The 20,527-nt window shown below is 34.9% G+C and overlaps 2 protein-coding genes across 2 annotated transcripts; both read right to left on the bottom strand.

The window, feature by feature from the left end:
* Positions 1–1,547: 1,547 nt before the first annotated feature.
* LOC127557651 (vomeronasal type-2 receptor 26-like) lies at positions 1,548–9,344 on the bottom strand. Its single transcript, XM_051990962.1, has 3 exons — positions 9,324–9,344; positions 5,822–5,942; positions 1,548–3,358 (listed from the first exon to the last, which is right to left on the bottom strand). The coding sequence occupies exons 1-3, from the start codon at positions 9,342–9,344 to the stop codon at positions 2,454–2,456; spliced, it is 1,047 nt and encodes a 348-aa protein (XP_051846922.1). The 3' UTR covers positions 1,548–2,453.
* Positions 7,113–17,284, bottom strand: LOC127556681 (vomeronasal type-2 receptor 26-like). The gene is made up of 3 exons (XM_051989981.1): positions 16,995–17,284; positions 15,218–15,506; positions 7,113–9,853 (listed from the first exon to the last, which is right to left on the bottom strand). The coding sequence occupies exons 1-3, from the start codon at positions 17,216–17,218 to the stop codon at positions 9,611–9,613; spliced, it is 756 nt and encodes a 251-aa protein (XP_051845941.1). The 5' UTR covers positions 17,219–17,284; the 3' UTR covers positions 7,113–9,610.
* Between the last annotated feature and the right edge of the window lie 3,243 nt (positions 17,285–20,527).

The following is a 20,527-nucleotide window of genomic DNA, read 5'->3' on the forward strand; positions in this document are numbered from 1 at the left end:
TTCTATTAAGGAATTTTTAGTCTACTGAGATAAAAGTTGTAAGAGGAACATTTGCTTCTTTGCTTGGATCTGTGATGATTTTTTAAGACTGATGCTAATGTGGAAGGAAGGGCTCCCTGAGCTGTTTTGTGTCTTTTCCCACCATCCTAATTTGGGCATTCAATCCTACTTAAATTGCAGATGGGCTCAAAAGATGCAGCCTTAGCGTAATGTTGGAGGAGAGTTGAAGTGAGGAATATTTGTTCTTTGTAGCCAGAAATACCTTTTACAATTCCATATGGGATAACAAATATGATGACAAAGATGATGGTAAGAAGATAATTTGTATAGAATAAAAAATAAAATGCAAAGAAGAACGTAAAATTTGAGGAGGAGAGAGAAAAAGAATAATATGAAAAGAATAAAATAACATTGATGATGATGTTGTACTTGGTAGTATAGAGAAGAATAAAAATTTAGAAAGAAAGGAAGAAGGATGGGACTAATATAGGGGAAGAGGAAGAAAAAAAGATAAGATGAAATGAAATAATTTGCATTTATGCAGTACTTCTTTTATATATTGGTATTGTTGCAAACAATTTTGTAACTTAACCTGTGAATCATGAGTCTCATTTTAAAGGCAGAGATTGAGGCAAATATGGAAGAAAGAACTTATACTTATTAAACAATTATATGAAAGCATTAGAGCTCATTTGTATTTTCCCAGTTTTTAACTTAGAATTTCTCTCATTCTGCATTCACCTTTCACTTACCAGTATTTCACATTTAAAAGGATAGCTACTCTTTTAGAACTGCGTTAGACTTACCTTGAATAACTTCTTTTCAGAACTCCACATGGATAGATCTATGTATCAGGCTCTTCAAGTATCAAAGCTGACAAAATCAAAAGCATATTTGTTTTCCAGACAAGTGAACTATCTAGAGACATTGTTATGATATAAAGTCATTATACTACATCCAGTGCTTTCTTTCCTTCTCATTTTTTAAAATTAAATGCAGTCTAGTTTTTGACCTCACTACTCAAAAGAAACTAGTTTTTGGTTGTTCTTGTTGAAGTTACCCATGATCAGTTGATGACCAAATTTTTAAAACGTAAACAAAATAATTCACTAAAAATCAGAACTGAAGAAATGGAAATAAATGACTCAATGAGACCTCAAAAATCAATCAAAGAAAACCAAAAGAAATGAAAAACATAGAAAAAAAGTAAAATATCTTTTTGGGAAAACAATTGTCCTAAAAATAGATCTAGAAGATATAATCTAAGAATTCCTGGACTTCCTGAAAACCATGATGAAAAAAAGAGCATAGACATTATTTTTCAGAAAATGATCAAAGAGAACTGCCCAGATGTCATAGACTCAGTAGGTAAAATAATCATTGAAAGAAATCATCGAGCATCTCCTTAAAATGCCCCCAAAATTAAAACTGCAAGTAATATTGTGGCTAAACTTTAGAACTATCGGACTCTAGTGTTCTTGTTGGTTTTCTGGAGGTCTTGGAGCAGCCTTCCTTTCAGCAGATTAATCACCACAACAATAGCCAGGTTTGTTAAAGTCCAAATTCTTTATTATCTCCTTGCTTGCTTGGTCTCAGTGGAAGAAATGCAGAAGGATAGGTCAGCCACCATGGTGGTGTGAGATGAAGTGAATCTCTCTTCTTGGCTCTGAGAGCTTGAGTTCCCACCTCCAGTCTTCTGTCTTCTCTGAATCTGACCCTGACTGAGTTTGTCCCAGTTTATATGCTCTATTATAATTAGATCATTTACAGTATACTGAGTTTAAACCAATAATAATATCACCAGGGAACCATTATTTGTTGTAAGATTAAATCAGTCATACTGAACTAGAGAACTATTAATCACCATGCTAAACTAAATAACCATTGTATTATCAATTCCACTTACTTAGTACCTTGAAAGAATCCTTGTTTCAAGTACAGAGTTCTGGCCTATAACATCAGAGCAATGAAAAAATGTTACAAACAATATTGAATTACAATATACTGAATTACAATGACAAATTACAATATCAAATTACAATTCTAATACTGAGGAGCTACATAAAGGATTACTCAGGACTTAGCAGTTTCTACCAGAAGGAATCGCAGAGCCTGGAATCTAATAATTCCAAATTATTTATTATTATTTATTTATTTATTATCATTTATTATTATTTATTCTAAATAATTCCAAAAAGCAAAGAATTTGGATTGTAGCCCATGATAAACTTTTCCACTAAACTGAGCATTTTCTTCCAGGGAAGAAGATGGGCATTCAAGGAAATAGGTGCATGCATAATTCCACTGTGTTAACACCTTGATGTAGGATTAGTGAATGTAGATTTCATGAAGATTTCATTGGGAATTTTGAAGCTAAATTGATTTGTGTTAATTGTTTTCAATATCATACTATCAGTGAAAGACCTATAGAATATTTCAGAATGATGCTTGACTCAGGAAGTGGAATTATCTTTTAAAGTTTTCTTGATGTTTCTGTGGGGTTGCAGAAGGATCACATAGCATTTGGGGATGAAGATACAGCTTAGTAAGCCAGTGCTGGAGCTTAAGATGCAGAAGATCTCCACGGCCACCATCATCTTCCCCTTGGTGCTCTGATATGTGGGGAGGAAGGAGACCCAGACACTGCAGAAGACCAGCATGCTGAAGGTGATGAACTTGGCTTCATTGAAAGTGTCAGGGAGATTTCTGGCTAGAAAAGCCACAGTGAAGCTCCCCAGGGCCAAGACTCCCATGTAGCCCAGGACAAAATAGAAGGCAATGAGAGAGCCCTCATTGCATCCCAGGATATTATGCTTACGGTCAGAGTGTGTGTCTGCTTCTGGGAATGGGGGAGAGAGCAGCAGCCAGATTGCACAGAGCAGAATCTGAATCAAGGTGCAAAAGAGAACAACAGAAATGGGGGTCCTGGATCCCATCCATTTCCTGTTCCTGCTGCCCGGTCTGGTGGCTCTGAAGGCCAGAACCACAATGATGGTTTTGGCCAAAACCGAGGAGACGGCCATCGTGAACATGACTGCAAATGTTGCTTGTCGAAGGAGGCAATTCATTGCAGTTGGGCGGCCAATGAAGAGCAGAGAGCAGAGAAAGCAGAAGATAAGGGAGATGAGGAGGATGTAGCTGAGATCCCGGTTATTGGCTCTGACGATGGGGGTGTTTTTGTGTCTCACAAAGACCCAGAGAACCAGAGCTGTGAGGAAAGACAAGCAAGCAGCTACAGAAGCCAAAGCCATCCCCAAGGGCTCTTCATAGGCCAGGAAGGTCACCACTTTGGGGAGGCACTGATTCCTCTCCTGATTGGGATATTGATCTTCGAGGCATTTCATACATTGATCTGTGTCTGAAAAGAAGAAATAAAGTGTTCATATTTTATTTTCAGAAAATTTTTCCTATCAGTGGACCAAAAATAGTATAAAAAATAATTCAAATTGCTCAATTTGATTCCGGAATCTGCTTGTTATAAACAGAGGACTTGGAAGGTCTGAGTTTGATTTCTGCTTCAGATAGTTCTTTGACTTTATGATGTATATTTAATCAATTTTCTTGTTTCTATTTAAATTTCCCTACCTGGAAAATGGAAATAATATTTGTGTCAATCTCATGGAGTGTTATGAAGATCACATGATTTAATATATGGAAAGTGTTTGACAATCTTAAGTACTATATACATTTCAGCAATTTTGATTTATGTGGCTCTTCATATTCCCATTTAAGGTTTTCTTGGCAAAGAAATTGGTATTTCTCCTTTTCTCCTCCATCCCATTTATCTGATGAGGAAGCTGAGGTCAACCGGGTTAAGTGAGTTTCCCAGAATCACATGGCTAGTACATTTCTGAGGCTAGATTTGAAGTTGGAAAATGAATCTTCCTGACTCCACCTTCTGAACTATTTACCAAATAGCTGCTACATAAATTATAGCTCTTTTATGAATAATATTATCAGAATTCTTGTAAAATATGAGGTATTTTTCTTAGTAATAATAACAACAATAAAAATTAATGTGACAGCTATTTATCAAGTCAAGTTATTGCTGAATTTATTTCCAGGAATTGTACCATAATCTTTTTAATGGTTCAGCTCCTCAGCTTAGAGCTCTCTGTTCCTTATAGGTCTTTTCTCAGAGGAAAACGACTCCATTGTCCTGAAAATATTATTCTTTCTGGAATGTGTGTGAAGATAACTTCCTTGCAACTTTTAAAGATCTTGATGTCTTTTTCTTTCTGTTGATTCTTTGGATATCAATGACATGTCTGTATACAAGTACTTAGTGACATTTTCTTCTAGACTTTACCCACATGATGCTCAGGTTGTTTTGATGGACATCAACTCTGATTGATCTAGGAATATGAATGGAAGGTACTGAGGATGATTTGCCTGGAGAAGAGAAGCTTCTGAGTAAACCTGGTAGCTGATGGGATGTCTTTATTCAAAGAAAGTACTTATAGCTAGAGGAGGGAATGGATTTGCTTTGTGGATGCTAGAGGACAAACTCTAAAGCACTCTGCGAAGGCAATTTAGTTTTTGTGTCAGGGTAAATTTGTTGTAATGTGAGTGCTCTAGAAATGCCCTGAGATCCTCTCCTGGGGCATCTTCCTGAAGATGCTGGATGATTACTTTTTGATTACCATGGTGACATGGTGACGCTTATGACTGTGGAGGGCCGTCCAATTTTGAAGTACAATGATTGTCGGAGCCCATGAACTTATAAATATGCAGCTATACTTCTCTTCATAAAGAAGATGTTCTAATGAGATGTTTTTACTAAAAGAACAATGGAGGAGATAGAGGTATATTTTAGTTCTAGAAAATAAAATTTCTACCTGTTGTGTCTTAGGCATTTCCTTGCTCTACTCCTTCTATATCAGGCAAAGAGAAAAATGTCTGATGTATATTGGAGAGATGTAGAATAAGCCCACATAAGCTATGATTTTCCCTGATCTGCTGAGGAAAGACCATGCTCCCACTTTCTCTTAATGATCAAAGACGACTGCAAGATCTTTCTTCCCAGAGATCTTATTCCTGGAGGTAGTGCTCTAAGTTACATTATTTCCACAACATACATTATTTTCCTTTACTTCATTTTAGCAGTGAATCGCCTTATTTCAGCTTACTTGCAAAGCCTTTTCTGTTTAAGCTATCTTCAAATCATATCTGCATCTTCTCCAAAATCATAGTTTTGTATTGAGTAAGTAAAAGTTGGGGCTTAAAGAGGTTAGTGTGAAGCACATTCCAAGAAATGTTGTGAATGACAGTTGGTTTTGAATTAGATAAATTTGTGCTGTCTTGGCAGCCATTGCACATCAAATGAGTAACAGTCAGGTGAGACAGCTGAGGTGAACTGAAAATTATGATGGATGGCATTTCAGTACCCTGGCTAATGTTCCACATCACTTCATTAGCTGTGTTGCCACGAACGGTCACTTAATATTTCTCTACCAGTAGTAAGTCAAGAATTGCATTTTGTAATTGCTGTCTTGATGGAAAAGATTTGTGTGGAAAACTCTAAAGTTCTACATCAATGGGAAAACACATTTTAAATATGTATTTCTACCAATGAATTACAGAAATCCTAGGCAAGAAATTCCTTCTTTGTTGCGCCTCAAGCCCACAAACAGTCCTGATAGCGATCATTTTAGGCTTTCAGTGTCTTTGATCTTTTTTACCTTTCCTCTAGTGTTTTCTTGGTCTTTGGATTAATAAGTTTCCTTTGCCTGGTTGTCACCTGGGAGACTCATTCAGCTTTATTTGGTCATCCTTCATCTGTGTTTAGTAAAAGAAAACAAAAGTATTCACACAGACTCACCTGTCTGGTTAGCAATGTGCCTGTCTGTGCAGGGGACACAGCCATAACAGCAGACAGCCTTTCCCTCTTGGGATTTCTTCTGGAATCCAGGACCACAACTACTGCACCTTGACTGAGGAGGCTACACAGGTAAAGATCCAAAGGCTTTTGAAGCAGTATTGATCATTACTTAGCACAATTTCTTACCTAAGCTTAGTTTGTTTGTAGCAATATATACAGTATTTGATGGTTTGATAAAGTCTGCCAATGCTATTTTACATCAGTAAAATAGTCATTCTGCCAAAGACTGATTCAGTTGTTTTTGTTTTGTTTTTTTCAAAAAAGACGTAGATTACTAAACATTTAAGAAGTGATATTTCTTCCTACTTACATCCTATTTGATATTAGGATCAGAAGAAATAGCTGACATTTTCTTAAGCAATAAGAAAATAAAACAGTAGAATGGGAAAGAGGAGATTTCTTGCAGAAAATATGAGATATCAGGGACATTTTCATGCAAATATAAATATGATAAAAGAGAAAATCTTAGTGATTTAATAGAAACATGACATAATCTGAAGAGTTGGAAAGAATACAGAATGTAACTATCCAAGGAAGGCTTTCACACCACCAATAATTGCAGCAATGGGGGATTTGTTTTAAGAGGGAGATATCCTAGAGAATGAAATGAAATGTTCCTCTGGAAGCATTGCCATTGAGAAGACTGGTAGAAGAAATGGAATTCCAGCTGAGCTGTTTAAAAATCTTAAAAAATAGCACCATTTTTAAGTGCTGCACTTCAATGCCAGCCAATTTGGAAAACCTGATAGTGGTGACTGGATTGGAAAGATCCATTTACATGTTTATTCCAAAGCATTATAAAGCCAAAGAATGTTCAGATTACTGAGCTATTGCACTTGTTTCATATCCCTGAAAGTTTTTATTCAAGATTTTCAAGTTAGGTTTCTATAATATGGGAATAAAGAAGAGTCTTCTGCTTTTCATGTATGCAGAGGAACGATGGATGAAATTGTCAATATTCTCTTGACTGTGGAAAATGGAAGGGAGTTCCAGAAAACAAACATGTAACCTTCTCTGCCTGCTTCATGGACTATATATGAATTGGATTACTCATAACAAATGTGTGTAATCCTTCAAGAGGTGAAACTAACAAATCACCTTCCTGTCACTTGAGTAACCTGTATGCAGGTCAATAACAGATATAATTAAATCAGAGAAACCTTAATGGTGTTAAAATGTAGATTCCATATGAACAGGTTGCATATTATCTAGAATTAACTTTTCTGAGAGAAATACCAACAATCTCAGATAATAAGACAAAACTTTGTGAGGAGAAAAGCAAAGAAAAATCAAAAACCCTCTTGATTTGAATGAAAAAAATTACATTTAAAGCTAGAAGTATACAATAAAATCAACAAAATAACAGCAAAAATCTTGCTGATTGCCGGCATCACTTTCTTGTTAACAAACAGAGAAGGAATTGAAGCAGATATATCTGAACAGCAGAGAAAAAACAGCAAAAATCTGTACAGACAAAGCTGTGGCTTTTCTGTCAACAATGGTTTTGAGATTTAGACTGGGGAAATCTGAACCCTGCAAAATCAACAGTTTTGAATTGTGGTGCTGGAGAAGATTCTTGACACTGCCTAAAACAGCACAGAGATGAAACCAGTCAGTACTGGCAAAAACGAATCCAGGCAAAACATTTGGAAAGTCAAGCGATGAAACTGTAGCCTAAATATTTTGTCTCCATATTGAGAAAATGGGACCCACTGGAAAAGTTCCTGCTCTGACAAAAAGAAAAGTGAATTACAGAGGAAGAGATAGATAGATACTATAAAAGAAAGAAAACAATAGTAGTATTCATGAGATGTTGAGGAGAAAAGACCATGGTGTGGTATCTTTTGTGGTGTCTCAAAGAGTTGGGAAAACATGAAGAATAACAATATCCGAGGCTGAAATTGCAGTTTTTTCTTACTGTATAAGAATTTATCAATCTCCTGGGGGGGAAATAGCAGAATTTATGACCAAAAGAGGCTTTTGCTAATAGTATTTTAGTACAGTGTATTGGAGAAGTATTTAAAAGTTAATGCAGTCATTTTCCAAATCACTTAAAAATATCAGATTTGGAGACTAAAGACTTTTTTCTGAATAAATTCTCATTAATTTCTCAGGAAAACAAATATTAAAACTAGTATTTGTGTTTGTGTGTGTGTATGTATGTGTGTGTTTGTGTGTTTCTGTGTGTAGAATGTAAAGATAGTGCTTCATTGATTATTTCTCCCACTTAAAAGTGATCACTTTTATTAAGTTAGAGTATTATGCATTTTATTATCAGAACTGAATGTGAAAGTACCTATAGATTTCTTAAAAATATTTAAAGCTATTATTTGAGAGACTTGCTAACAAACAAATAATTTGTACAAAAAGCAGTAATCTTTTTCTGACGTAAAGATTTTGAGGGTCTGGATGTGGAGGGATTGAATAATCTTAGTATTTCAATAATTTTCAGGAGCAAAGTAAAGACTGAGCATTTGCAGAAAAGGAAGAAGCCAGGAGAATCAATAACTCTATATACATTTTGGAGTAGAAGCTCTACCTTGCAGGAAATCCTGTGAAAAAGTCAGCTATTTCTTCAACTTTCTATACTGCCCTATATATTAACAGATAGTACAAATACACATTCTGTTTAATGATTTTGATTCCCTGCATCTTTCTAGGAAACTGAATTTTATCTCAAGAATGAAGAGGGCTGTGCTGGAAAGTGAAGTTGGATACTGAACTTATCTGCAGATTGAAATAAACATGTGTTCAGCACAATTATATTCGAACCCACAAGTTTTAGTGAAATGTCAACAAGAAGGAGCCACTTGTGAAGGATATTGATGGTATCTTTGTATCTCCCCAAATATTTACCAAGTCATTAAGTTCTATTTGAATGAATACACGATTATTGTATCTTGTATATTATATTTTTTTGAGGGAGAAAGGGATTGTTTTATAAAAAGAAGATCAATTTCTTCTTCAGCCCTACTGGTTGTTCAATTTTAGCACAATTTACATTCCTATAATAGTATACCCTTATCACTAGAAAACCTGAAAGTGACTAATATATTTATACTGACTTGATCAGATATTGTGGTTTGTTTCACTATAGTAAAATTATAGATTTGTCTAATTCCATTTGTCCCTGTGTATTTTGTTCTTTAATTGTGTCAATGCCCAGATAAGAAAAGGGATCCCCCAGCAGAGAAATTAGTTTATAAATGTTTGACAAATTTATGTCTGTTTGATATCATGTTTGAAATATATGATAAAAATTGGGAAATATTTTCCAAATAATGGGGTCTCGAGCTAGGCATGAGAAAATCTAGAATATTATACTAGAAGTCTAGTGTATTGACAGCTGAGATGTTAATCAGGACACTGCAACTTCATGGCAACTTTCCTGGGTTTAGCAGGAAATGGTCAAAAATCATGAGAAGGTTTAGAATGTTCCCACTTTTTCTCCTTTGGAAGCCATGGATCAGATGCTTTTCCTACTTTCTCAGCTATGCAATTGGGAAACCTCACTATTTCTTGGGCTTTTCATCCAAAGAAACACATGCTCTGTTTTTTTTTTTTTTTTAATTTTTTCTTTGCCCTTTCTAGACTGAATTGTGTATGAAGTCTTGATTTGTAAGCTGTTTTCTCCAAACTGTTTTTGTGGCATTTGCCTCTTTTAAAAAGGCTAGTGAATATTTTGATGGTCTATATTTTTATATTTAGATGTTTCACAAAGCTAACATTTTAATTATCCTTCACCTTTCTAAGCCTTGTGGCCCATACTACTGCCTTCTCTTGGATGGTGAATTCTTCACCATCTGTAGCCTGAGGAGTAAACTTTCCCACTTTTACCAGGACTTCGGTATCATTGCTAAAGGTCACATAGTTGAGAATGTCATAGTTTGCCATAGACTTCCTCTTTGCATCCAAGACCACCTGCTTTCCAGCACTATTGTTGAAGTGGATGTTCTTCAGAAAGGAATGGAGCTGAAAATGAAGAAAATAATGAGTCATTCAGGGATATTTTGTAGAATCTATACTTTCTATTATTTCCCCCAATATTTTCTAATGAGCAAAGAGAGTTAAATCCTATGGTTTTTCAAGTGTCATGGAATTGGAATGGATTGCTAATAAATTGGATAACAGAACCAAGATCCAAAAAGTTTTCACTTGGCTAGAGCTTTTTTTTTTTTATTTTTATTTTTAAATAACTTTTTATTGACAGAACACATGCCAGGGTAATTTTTTTTATATTATCCCTTGCACTCAGTTCGGTTCCGATTTTTTCCCTCCCTCCTTGCACTCCCTCCCTTAGATGGCAAGCATTCTTATACATGTTCAAGAGGTTACACTATATCCTAGATACAATATATGTGTGTAGAACCGAACAGTTCTCTTGTTGCGCAGGGAGAATTGAATTCAGAAGCTATAAATAACCTAGGAAGAAAACCAAAAATGCACACAGTTTATATTCATTTCCCACTGTTCTTTCTTTGGGTGTAGCTGCTTCTGTCCATACTTGATCAATTGAAACTGAATTAGATTTCTTTATCAAAGAGATCCACTTCCATCATAATACATCCTCATACAGTATCATTGACGAAGTATATAATAATTTCCTGGTTCTTCTCATTTCATGTAGCATCAGTTTATGCAAGTCTCGCCAGTCCCCAATTTATTCATCCTGCTGGTCATTTCTTACAGAACAATAATATTCTATAACGTTCATATACAACAATTTACTCAACCATTCTCCAATTGATGAGCATCCATTCATTTTCCAGCTTCTAGCCATTACAAGCAGGGCTGCCAAAAACATTTTGGCACCTACAGGAGCCTTTCCCTTCTTTAGTATCTCTTTGGGGTATAAGCCCAGTAGAAATACTGCTGGATCAAAGGGTATGCACAGTTTGATAATTTTTGAGCATAATTCCAAATTGCTCTCCAGAATGGCCGGATGTGTTCACAATTCCACCAACAATGTATCAGTGTCCCTGTTTTCCCACATCCCCTCCAACATTCTGCATTATCTTTCCCTGTCATTCTAGCCAATCTGACAGGTGTGTAGTGGTATCTCAGAGTTGTCTTAATTTGCATTTCTCTGATTAATAGTGATTTGGAGCATATTTTCATATGTCTATAAATAATTTTAATTTTTTCGTCTAAGAATTGTCTGTTCATATCCTTTGGCCATTTATCTTTTGGAGAATGGCTTGATTTCTTTTAAATTGGAGTCAATTCTCTCTATATTTTGGAAATGAGGCCTTTATCAGAACCTTTGATTGTAAAAATGTTTTCCCAGTTTATTGTTTCCCTTCTAATCTTGTCTGCATTAGTTTTGTTTGTACAACAACTTTTCAATTTGATATAATCAAAATTTTCTATTTTGTGGTCAATAGTGATCTCTAGTTCTTTTTTGGTCATAAATTCCTTCCTGTTCCCAGGTCTGAGAGATAAAGTATCCTATGCTCTTCCAATTTATTTATAATCTCATTCTTTATGCCTAGGTCATGAACCCATTTTGACTTTATCTTGGTGTACGATGTTAAGTGTGGATCAATGCCTAGTTTTTCTCATACTAATTTCCAGTTTTCCCAGCAATTTTTGTCAAATAATGTGTTTTTATCCACAAAACTGGGGTCTTTGGGTTTGTCAAACACTAGATTATTAAAGTTATTGACTGTTTTGTCTTTTGAACTTAACCTATTCCATTGATCAACTAGTCTATTTCTTAGCCAATACCAGATGGTTTTAGTAACTGCTGCTTTTTAAAATAATTTTAGATCTGATACAGGTAGTCCACCTTCATTTGATTTTTTTTCATTAATTCCCTTGAAATTCTGGACCTTTTGTTTTTTCATATGAACTTTGTTGTTATTTTTTCTAGGTCATCAAAATAGTTTTTTGGGAGTCTGATAGGTATAGAGCTAAATAAATTAGTTTAGGTAGTATTGTCATCTTTCTTATATTTGCTCACCCAATCCAAGAGTATTTAATCTGGCTAGAGCTTTAGCCAAATCTCAAGATTGAAGTAAAAGTTTTTAACCCAGTGGAACAGGCCAGAAATGTTTTTTCTCTGTTCAATGAGGGTGGAGTTGGAAAGAAGACAGAAAAGGGAAGCTTGCAATAGTAGTTTATTGTAGGTGGGGTACAACAGAGCTTACCCATAGAACTGTAATGATTTATTCAGTGCCCACTATTTTCATGTCGCTATATTGGGTGCATGGGGTCTGATATGAAAAAAATAAGCATGTACCTTCAAGGAAACTATGTTTTTTTTGCATGATATTTCATTGAACTTGAACAATAACTACTGTGTGATTCAAGGAAAAGGTCAAATATTTATATAGCACCTACTATATGCAATACACTATACTGAGTATTATTTTTAATCAATGTGGTCTTATAGATGAGGGAATTTAAAAAGGATTTCTTAAGTGGCAGTAAGCATTTGAGCCATAAGGAAAGTAGAGTCAGTGGTAAGGTTGCAGTATATCTTAGGTTTAAATGACTGGGCAAAAGTTTGTAGTTTGGTGATGTAATTCTAACTCATAATACATTCAGTAAGGTTTTATGCTGAAACAATATGTTGAGTCAAAGAGTGAAATGAGTTTGTATAAGTGGAATCAGACAATGCAGGACTTTTGATTCCAAGCTGAGCATTTTTTTTTCATTTTCTTTTAGAGGTAATAGTGAGCTGATCATAATTTCTGACCAAGAGTGTTTTACCTTTAGACCAAGAGAGGGACATATTCAGATATTCTTTATGATGATCTTGTTGATCTTCCTTTCCCCCAAATCTTGTAATTATTAGGATTTATATTATTGTGTTATATATATTAAATTTAGTTTATATACATATATAAGCACTATGTTCCTATATCTTTCTAAATTTCATCTTTATTATTTATATATTCATAATAAATATACATATATATATAACTTTATAGAGCTATACATATAGATGCATTTATACACCCATATTTATGTTGCTTTCTTGCCCTGTCAGATCCTTTAGAGAAATTTTTAAAAATCTCTGTGTTTATATCCTATTGTGTAACATCTTTTCATTTAGAACCATTCTAAATGCATATTTCTTGACTGATTGGAAGCTCTGTAAGTGATGAGTGGGAGACAGGATTAATAAAAATCTAATAGTTTAGATGCTTTTTCATTCAACAAGCACCTATCACGTGCCTCCCACATCATGTAAATATGCTGTTTGTACTGGGGACTGAAGACAAAGATAAGGGAACTTTCTATTTTTAAGAAGCTAATATTTTTAGAAATGATGATATATAAATTCTTTTACTGAGATTGAAAATCTCATGTTAATAATTACATAAGAAGGATCAACTAGGTAGCAAATAAGATAGAGGACTCCCCTGGAGTCTGGAGGACATGAATTTAAATCTGACTTCAGACACTTGACATTTTGTAATTGTGGGACCCTGGGTAAGACACTTTAACTCTCATTGTCTTGCAAAAAAGGAAAGAAATTAGATCTAAAGCTGGAAACAACGTCTATGGCTATTTAATTCAAATTTTTTAAATTTACAGATTAAACTTTGGAAAAATCAGGAAATATGTTCTAGAGTCAGGATTTGAGTACAGTTTCTCTGGGTATAGAACAAAGTTCTGTCCATTGTACTATGTTGTAGTGGAGTGTACTAAGACTGCCAGAGTGGGTAGAAATGCCTGGTTCTCACTTAGCCTATGGTGAAGGCAGGACTTTGTAGTGTTGATGGTCTTACCCTTCCCTGATACCCTCCTCATCAAAAACCCTCAGGTACCACTTTACCTGGATTCTCACTCCTGCATTCTGCCACAGGATCTGAAATGACTTGAAATGAGGTGAAATTCTCAGTTTGTTGTGCAGAAGACACTCATTGAAAAAGTGGGAAGCTGATTTCCTAGTCTCTTATATCTTTTCTGTATATGGCTTTCCCACAATACGAGATTTAAGCATTAATGCTTAGGTAGGGGGCAATCTTACCTTCCAAGGATGAAAAGCCCCCTCGTCTCCAAATATATTAGATTCCTTTTCTGATCTCAGCAAGAACATTTTATGAAGGGCCCAGGCCACAGCATATACAGCAGAGTAGACAGTATAACTCTTGTCAGACATAGTGATGTCTAAATAGCTCAAACGTAGCGTGTCCAAAGAAGCATTTGATGAACAGATCCCTTCATCTCCCTCTCCCTGTTCATATGTACACCCAAATGCTTTTTCCCAGAATTTTTTAAGAAAGATATCCTCTGGGTATTTGCTTGGGTGAATGGTTTTCAGAAAATGTTTGAACCCAGGAATCTTACTTGTCTGATCTGAAAATACCAGAGCTCCATGGAAATTATTGAAATAGATGTAACTGGGTTTTTTGGCAATATCCCAGTGACTGCTGGTGATCCACACTTTTGTTACAATGACATGAGGAATCTTGGTAAACCTCCAGCTCAAGAGTGAATTTGTATTTCCATAAATGACAATCACCTTGGCTGTTGACATTAATATGTTCACTATAAATTTATTATAAACGGCAATATCCAGTGACCAACCAGTGATGATCTTTTCTATAAAGGCCACACAGACAACATTTCTGGCCATTTCTTCTTGAATATCTCTCAGGAATTTTTCACTTCTTGAATCATCTGAGGCAACAAGACCTACCCAGTTCCATTTGAAATGCAGCATTAATTGGACCATGCCACGTACAAGATAGGTGTCCGTGGCAGCCATCTGATAAACAGAAGGATACTGAAGTGGGTCACTTAGGAGTGGATCAAAGAGACCAGAGCTGATCTAAATAGGAATGAAACAGGAGCCTTTTTCAATTTAATGAATTCATGGTAAGAATAGATTTCATAGCTCCACCATTCCACCTCTGAACCTATTTTCTTCATCCTCACTCTATGTAGAATTAACTCCTTGATTTCTATCTGGTACAAAACTTATTATTATTCAGGGCTTCAGCCAGGGGTCCTCTCCTTCATAATAACTGCTCCAGATGCACTCAATATATATTTTTTGTTTTTTTGTTTTTTTTACTTGTTTCCCTACGACTGAATCCAGGGATTTGGAAATATTTGATATATATTAACAGCATTCAATTGCCTAATTTCAAAATCTTGGTAGGGCGAAACATGCCACTTGCTACAAGAGATAATGAAGGGAACAAGTCTGATTTCTGCAAACTCTTTGTTTTCTATTTCTTCTTTGAGAGGCATTGAAAGATACATTTGCCACTAGAATTGTCCAATACTGTTTGGAAGTGGAACTTAAATTGGTAAACCTTCAACAACTTGCCTCTGCCCTCAACCAGGATAGGGTAAATTGAACTTATAATTTCTTACCTGTGGGAACTTATAGAGCTCCAGTAGGCTTCCCATGGCGATAGTTAAATCAGAAGTGTCCCCTCCAATGACCACCACCGACTTCCCCTTGTCACAGCTGTAATTTGGAATGGTCTGTCCCTGGCCTGAGAGCCACATGAGGGAACTCTCCAAAGTCTTGTCATCATTGGCATAGGCATTGTAGATGTGGAATCCCAGAGTAATGTTGGGTAACAGATTGGGGTTCCTGTTGATTTCTTCAATGGCAAACATTAATGCCAAGACTTGATAATAGTGTTTGAGCAGCCACCTGCAGTGGGAGGGAGATATAACCCAGCTATAATGGTTTTTCCCATCTTACCTGTTTCTGGCTTGAAGACATTAGGTACTGTACTAGAGATTCTCTCCCTCTCATTCAAATTTACTATCATATTTAGAACATAAAATGGCTCTCTACCAGTTATCAGCTCATCTGCAAAATTGCCAATTTCTCTGGTTTGCCAAACTTTTTAGAAAATCATTTCTTAAATTAAAAAAAATGAATACCAAGTATATAGAGGATAAGAAATTATTGGGGAAAATGGTCATCAGTTTGTAGATATGAAGTCCCTCACCTAAAAACATATCTCATTATAATCTTCAAATCTAACATAACTTAGAAAACAAAAACCAATAACATCTTAAAGAAAGAGTGGCACAAGGAAGACATTTTTTCCAGGGTTAAGAGCTAGACAATAATTCATGACCAAAATATTCATGAGTAAAACTCTATTACACTTCTAATTGAAACTTTCTTATTTATAAATATATAAGTAATTTTTCCATGTTTGTAAGTACCACTGCCATTTTCCAATTGATAAATTTTTAAAGGTTTTAAATACAAACTATCCATACAAGGAATCTAACCTATCCCTACATATATAGAAAAATGCTCCAAATAGCTAATAATTACAATAATGAAAACAAAACCCAAATAAAATAAAAATCTGAATCTTGACTTCCCACATATCATAATGATAAGATTAACTATTAAAGAGAGAAATATGTATTAAAATGTTGGGTAACAGTCACACTAATGTATTATTGATAGAGGTATTAATAAACTTTGATATTCTGGAAAGCAATTTGTATTTATGGTGAACAATTGACTGAATTTTGATGATCTCTTGAATAAATAAACTCTTAAAGTGTTGAAAATAGAGAAATAGCACCTCTATGAAATGAAGTACTTCTTTTTGAAGTGACAAAAAATATGGACTTGAAAGAGTTGGCCTCTGATTAGGGAATGGCTGAACAATTACATACCAACGTATTGAATACTCTTTTGCTATTGAAATTGAATCAATATGATTTCATAGAATCAGTATAAAATTTGTACGAACAAATATATTATGATGATTTTTCAAAAATTTAATCTATGTATATAAAATATATATATTCCTTTATGTAAATGTATTGTTACAAATAACAATTTATACTTTAACAGGAATATTGTAAAAATAACACAAGTCCAAAGTCATCAGAAGTCTGAAAAAAATAAAGATCCACCAATGATTGTAAAAGACAGATTATGAGGAATATGCATCCCCCATTACAGAAAACTGATGTACTGATGTGCAAAATAAGACGCTTATTGTTGATTTTCCCCTAAGGGAATATTCTTGTTTGATTATGCTTAAGTGTTACTTGGCTTTTTCTTTTCTTTTCTTTTTTCTAAAGATTAATTGCAGGTGATATAGAAAAACTTAATCTTTGATCACTGAAAGTTTAGTTAAAATATAAGGCAATAAGTACTTACTCATACTCCTTAGTGTTGTTTTGAGGGTTCAACTCAAACTTTTTCCAAACTGGAAATTTGTTCAATTTACGGAGAACTAAAGGAAAAAATCCTCCAATAACAAGATCACCATCTCTGTAGTATGTGGAACTGAAAGTCCTTTTTAGGCAGCAGAAGGTCCCTTCCTCCTTACACTCCAAAAATGACACTTTTGAGAACAGGAAGAAGAAGAACAGGGAGAACATCAGGGAGACTGCTGTCCAACTCCCAGCCAAGGTCAATCTGCCTTTTAGCCAGGTTTGTGATATGTGGTGGAGGAAGCAGGGCAATAGCAAATATGTCAACTTCTGGTGACTTAGGAAGGGAAAGCTCTTCTGCAGGCAAACAATCTCTTAGATAGCTTCTCAAGCTTAATTCTGCTCCTCATTCTTGTGCAGATAGACTGTAATATGACTCTGGAAATATGACTCTGGCACATAGCACAGACAGGCATTGCCAGTTAGATCAGAGTTTATTTATGATGATTGTCCCTGGGTAAAATAGCATTCAAGTCCTTGTTTGTCTCTGTTGATAGGATCCTGTGTTTGTATCCCTCCAGCCTAGAGAGGGAGCTTAGGCCATCAGGGACTCTTGGGAACTTTGTTGCTTGGGGCTGTGCACCTGTGTCCCTGTGTCTGAGGAAAGAACTTGTTTTTCTCAGTCCTCCTTCCCAGTTCCTCTGTTCTCCTCATACTAATTGGCATCAAGTGGGTTGGAGCCCCAGTGACCTCCCCAGAGGCAGAGCAATATCATGCCAAGTGAGAATGTATGTAGGAACTTGGGTAATTCTGGTCTGGTGCATCATAGTAGAGTGTATGAGAGGTGACCACGTCAGAAAGTGGTAATGACTGAGCAGGCAAGATTTAAATGATCTTGAACTCCTCTTCCCCATATCCTCAAATCAGGAAGCCCTGCAGCCAGAGGTTATTCTCTAAATAATTATCTCTTACATAGCTCCTTTCCCAAGTATCTTTTCACTCATTCTTCTAGCATCACATAGAAATGTTTCTTGCCATTATTGGTTGACAAAGACCCCAGAAATAGATTGATTTCTAACAGCTTTTGCATGAGAAGTACCCTGCTTTTATTAATGTAGTCAGTCAATACTCAGTGCCTCAACTTAATGAATGCCTAATTTTGAACCAGTCATGTCATATCTCAATTCTGTTCCTAAAACAGGACAGCATGATATTGCTCCATTTTTTTAAGTACTATAAATCTTTATACTGGATGAACAGTTTATGTAATTAAAATGAATCATTTAAATCTATGACAGAATTTAATAAACTAAAAAAATTAACAACTTACTACTGCAATGGCAGACAGAGTTTTCTTTAATGGAGAGGACTTTATACCATTGCATTCATGTATCTGTTCTCTAATCCTAATCTTTATATTCAGTGATCTAGGGATCCAAAGCCAAAAATCTGAATTGGTAGTCCCTTCTGTTAAGGAATTTCCCATCTACTGAGAAAAAAAGATGTAAAAAGGAACAGATGCTTCTCTGCTTGGATCTTGCATACTCCAAGATCTCCATACTCCATACTTCCGTACTCTTGTACTCCAGTTGGAAAACACCACTGCAAATTACCATCTTTGTAAACATAAAGAACAGCTATAAACATTTAGAACACAGTTTCTTTTCCTTTTTCCCTCATCCTGTTTTGAAATAGAGCAAGTACTGGTTTTCAAGTTCTCTACTTCTATAGCATTTCCATTTATCTTCACCTGAAATCCATTTAACATTTCTTTAAAATTTTAAACATATGTAATATTTGGTGAATATTGATTCAGTATTGATATTATTTTATTGTCTATGGTGCCTTTAATCAAAATGTAATCACCTTGTTTGTTTCCTTTAATTATATCTATTTTATCTATAATTTTGCTTGGAACTCTTGCTGTGATCTTTTTTGCATCAGTTAATACATTAAATATTTTAATCCAACTCTCCACTTATGTCTCATTTTTAAATGAGTTTTAAATAAATAACATGTTCTCACATTCCGATTTTTAGTCCTTCCTGCTATCGACTTCTGTCTTATGGGTGTGTGCGATCAATTCACCTTCATTTATAATGGCTTTTTGTGAATTTTCTTTCATTTTATTTTTACTTTACTTATTTTTCTTCTCATCCTCTTTTTAAAGCTCTCTCCAGGTCCTTATCTTCTCTCCTTCCCTCTTCTTCTTTATTTTGCCTTTTTGTCTAAAATCCTTCCCTTATCTATTCACACCATCTTCCTGATTATAATCAAAACCCCTTTCTAAAAAGTCCTTCCTACATCTTCTCTGCCAGTTTTCTTACCACTCTAATGGTTGAGAAGACCTCTAAACATCTTCAGATGTATACACCATTTCTTCTTCAGTCTAATTGAGAATATACTTCCAATATCCTTCACCCCAACTTGCTTCTTTTGTACTAGTTCTTCCTTTTTTTCTCCCAGTTTTGTGATTTTTTTCTCCTTTTAACTATTCTATGATTTTTTTAGAATTGCCACATCACTCACAACTAAGCTCAAACCTTCCTTTCAAACTACTTTAGTAATGATAATAGCTTTAAGAATACTGCTATTGCTTGTAGTAGCTAATAATTACTAATATGAATAACATTTTCATATTACAAAAATAAATAGTTTGAACTTAACTAGTGCCTCCTAAATAATTTTTAATGAGTACCTTTTATCATTAAAATCATTAAAAATCATTACCTTTTATTTCTCCTGGCTCTCTTACATCAACATTTTCCTCACAGTCCTTCACTTTATTAAATATCCGTCTTTTTTGTTTTCAATCAGTATTAGTTTCCATTTTGCTAGATAAGTAATTCTGGGATACAACCCAAGCTTTTGTTCTTAGAAATAAAATGTTCCAAGACACGTGGACTTTGAGGGCAGAAAGTACTAAGTTTGAGAAATCCTGATTATTTCTCCACACTATTTAAATTGTTTTGGTTCTTGTTGTTGTTGCGGCTTGGAATCTTTTGTCTTTAACCCCAGAGTTTTAAAAGTTGCTCATCACATTGCTATAACATTTCTTTCTTTCTTTCTTTCTTTCTTTCTTTCTTTCTTTCTTTCTTTCTTTCTTTCTTTCTTTCTTTCTTTCTTTCTTTCTTTGTAGCTAACTTTATTTTATTTATTTATTTGTTTGTTTTTTAAATAACTTTTTATTGACAGAACCCATACCAGGGTAATTTTTTACAACATTATCCTTACACTCACTTCTGTTCTGATTTTTCTCCTCCCTCCCTCCACCCCCTCCCCAAGATGGCAAGCAATCCTATACATGTTAAATAGGTTGCTGTAAGATTTCTTGCTAGGATCTCTTTCACATGGATTCTTCCCTTTGCTACTTTTTCATGTTAGAAATTCAGGAAAATTTTCTTAATAAGTTCTTGCAATAGGGGGTCCAGATTTTTGAAAATCATAACTTTCCTGTAGTCTGAGCATTCTTATATTGTCTTTTATTGACTGCTTTTCTAGATTTGCTTTTTTTTTCTGATGAGGTATTTCAAATTC

This window comes from Antechinus flavipes, chromosome 3, assembly GCF_016432865.1.
Source record: "Antechinus flavipes isolate AdamAnt ecotype Samford, QLD, Australia chromosome 3, AdamAnt_v2, whole genome shotgun sequence".
Classification (NCBI taxonomy): domain Eukaryota; kingdom Metazoa; phylum Chordata; class Mammalia; order Dasyuromorphia; family Dasyuridae; genus Antechinus; species Antechinus flavipes.

Coding starts and splice junctions, on each gene's coding strand:
- LOC127557651 (XM_051990962.1), bottom strand. CDS start 9,344: ATGGCTTCCAAAGGAGAAAAA. Junction 5,943..9,323: donor TGGCTTCCAAAGGAGAAAAA/GTGGGAACATTC, acceptor TTACCTGTGTAG/CCTCCTCAGTCAAGGTGCAG. Junction 3,359..5,821: donor GCACATTGCTAACCAGACAG/GTGAGTCTGTGT, acceptor TCTTCTTTTCAG/ACACAGATCAATGTATGAAA.
- LOC127556681 (XM_051989981.1), bottom strand. CDS start 17,218: ATGTTCTCCCTGTTCTTCTTCTTCCTGTTCTCAAAAGTGTCATTTTTG. Junction 15,507..16,994: donor AACAACACTAAGGAGTATGA/GTAAGTACTTAT, acceptor CTCCCACTGCAG/GTGGCTGCTCAAACACTATT. Junction 9,854..15,217: donor AGCTCTATAAGTTCCCACAG/GTAAGAAATTAT, acceptor CTTCATTTTCAG/CTCCATTCCTTTCTGAAGAA.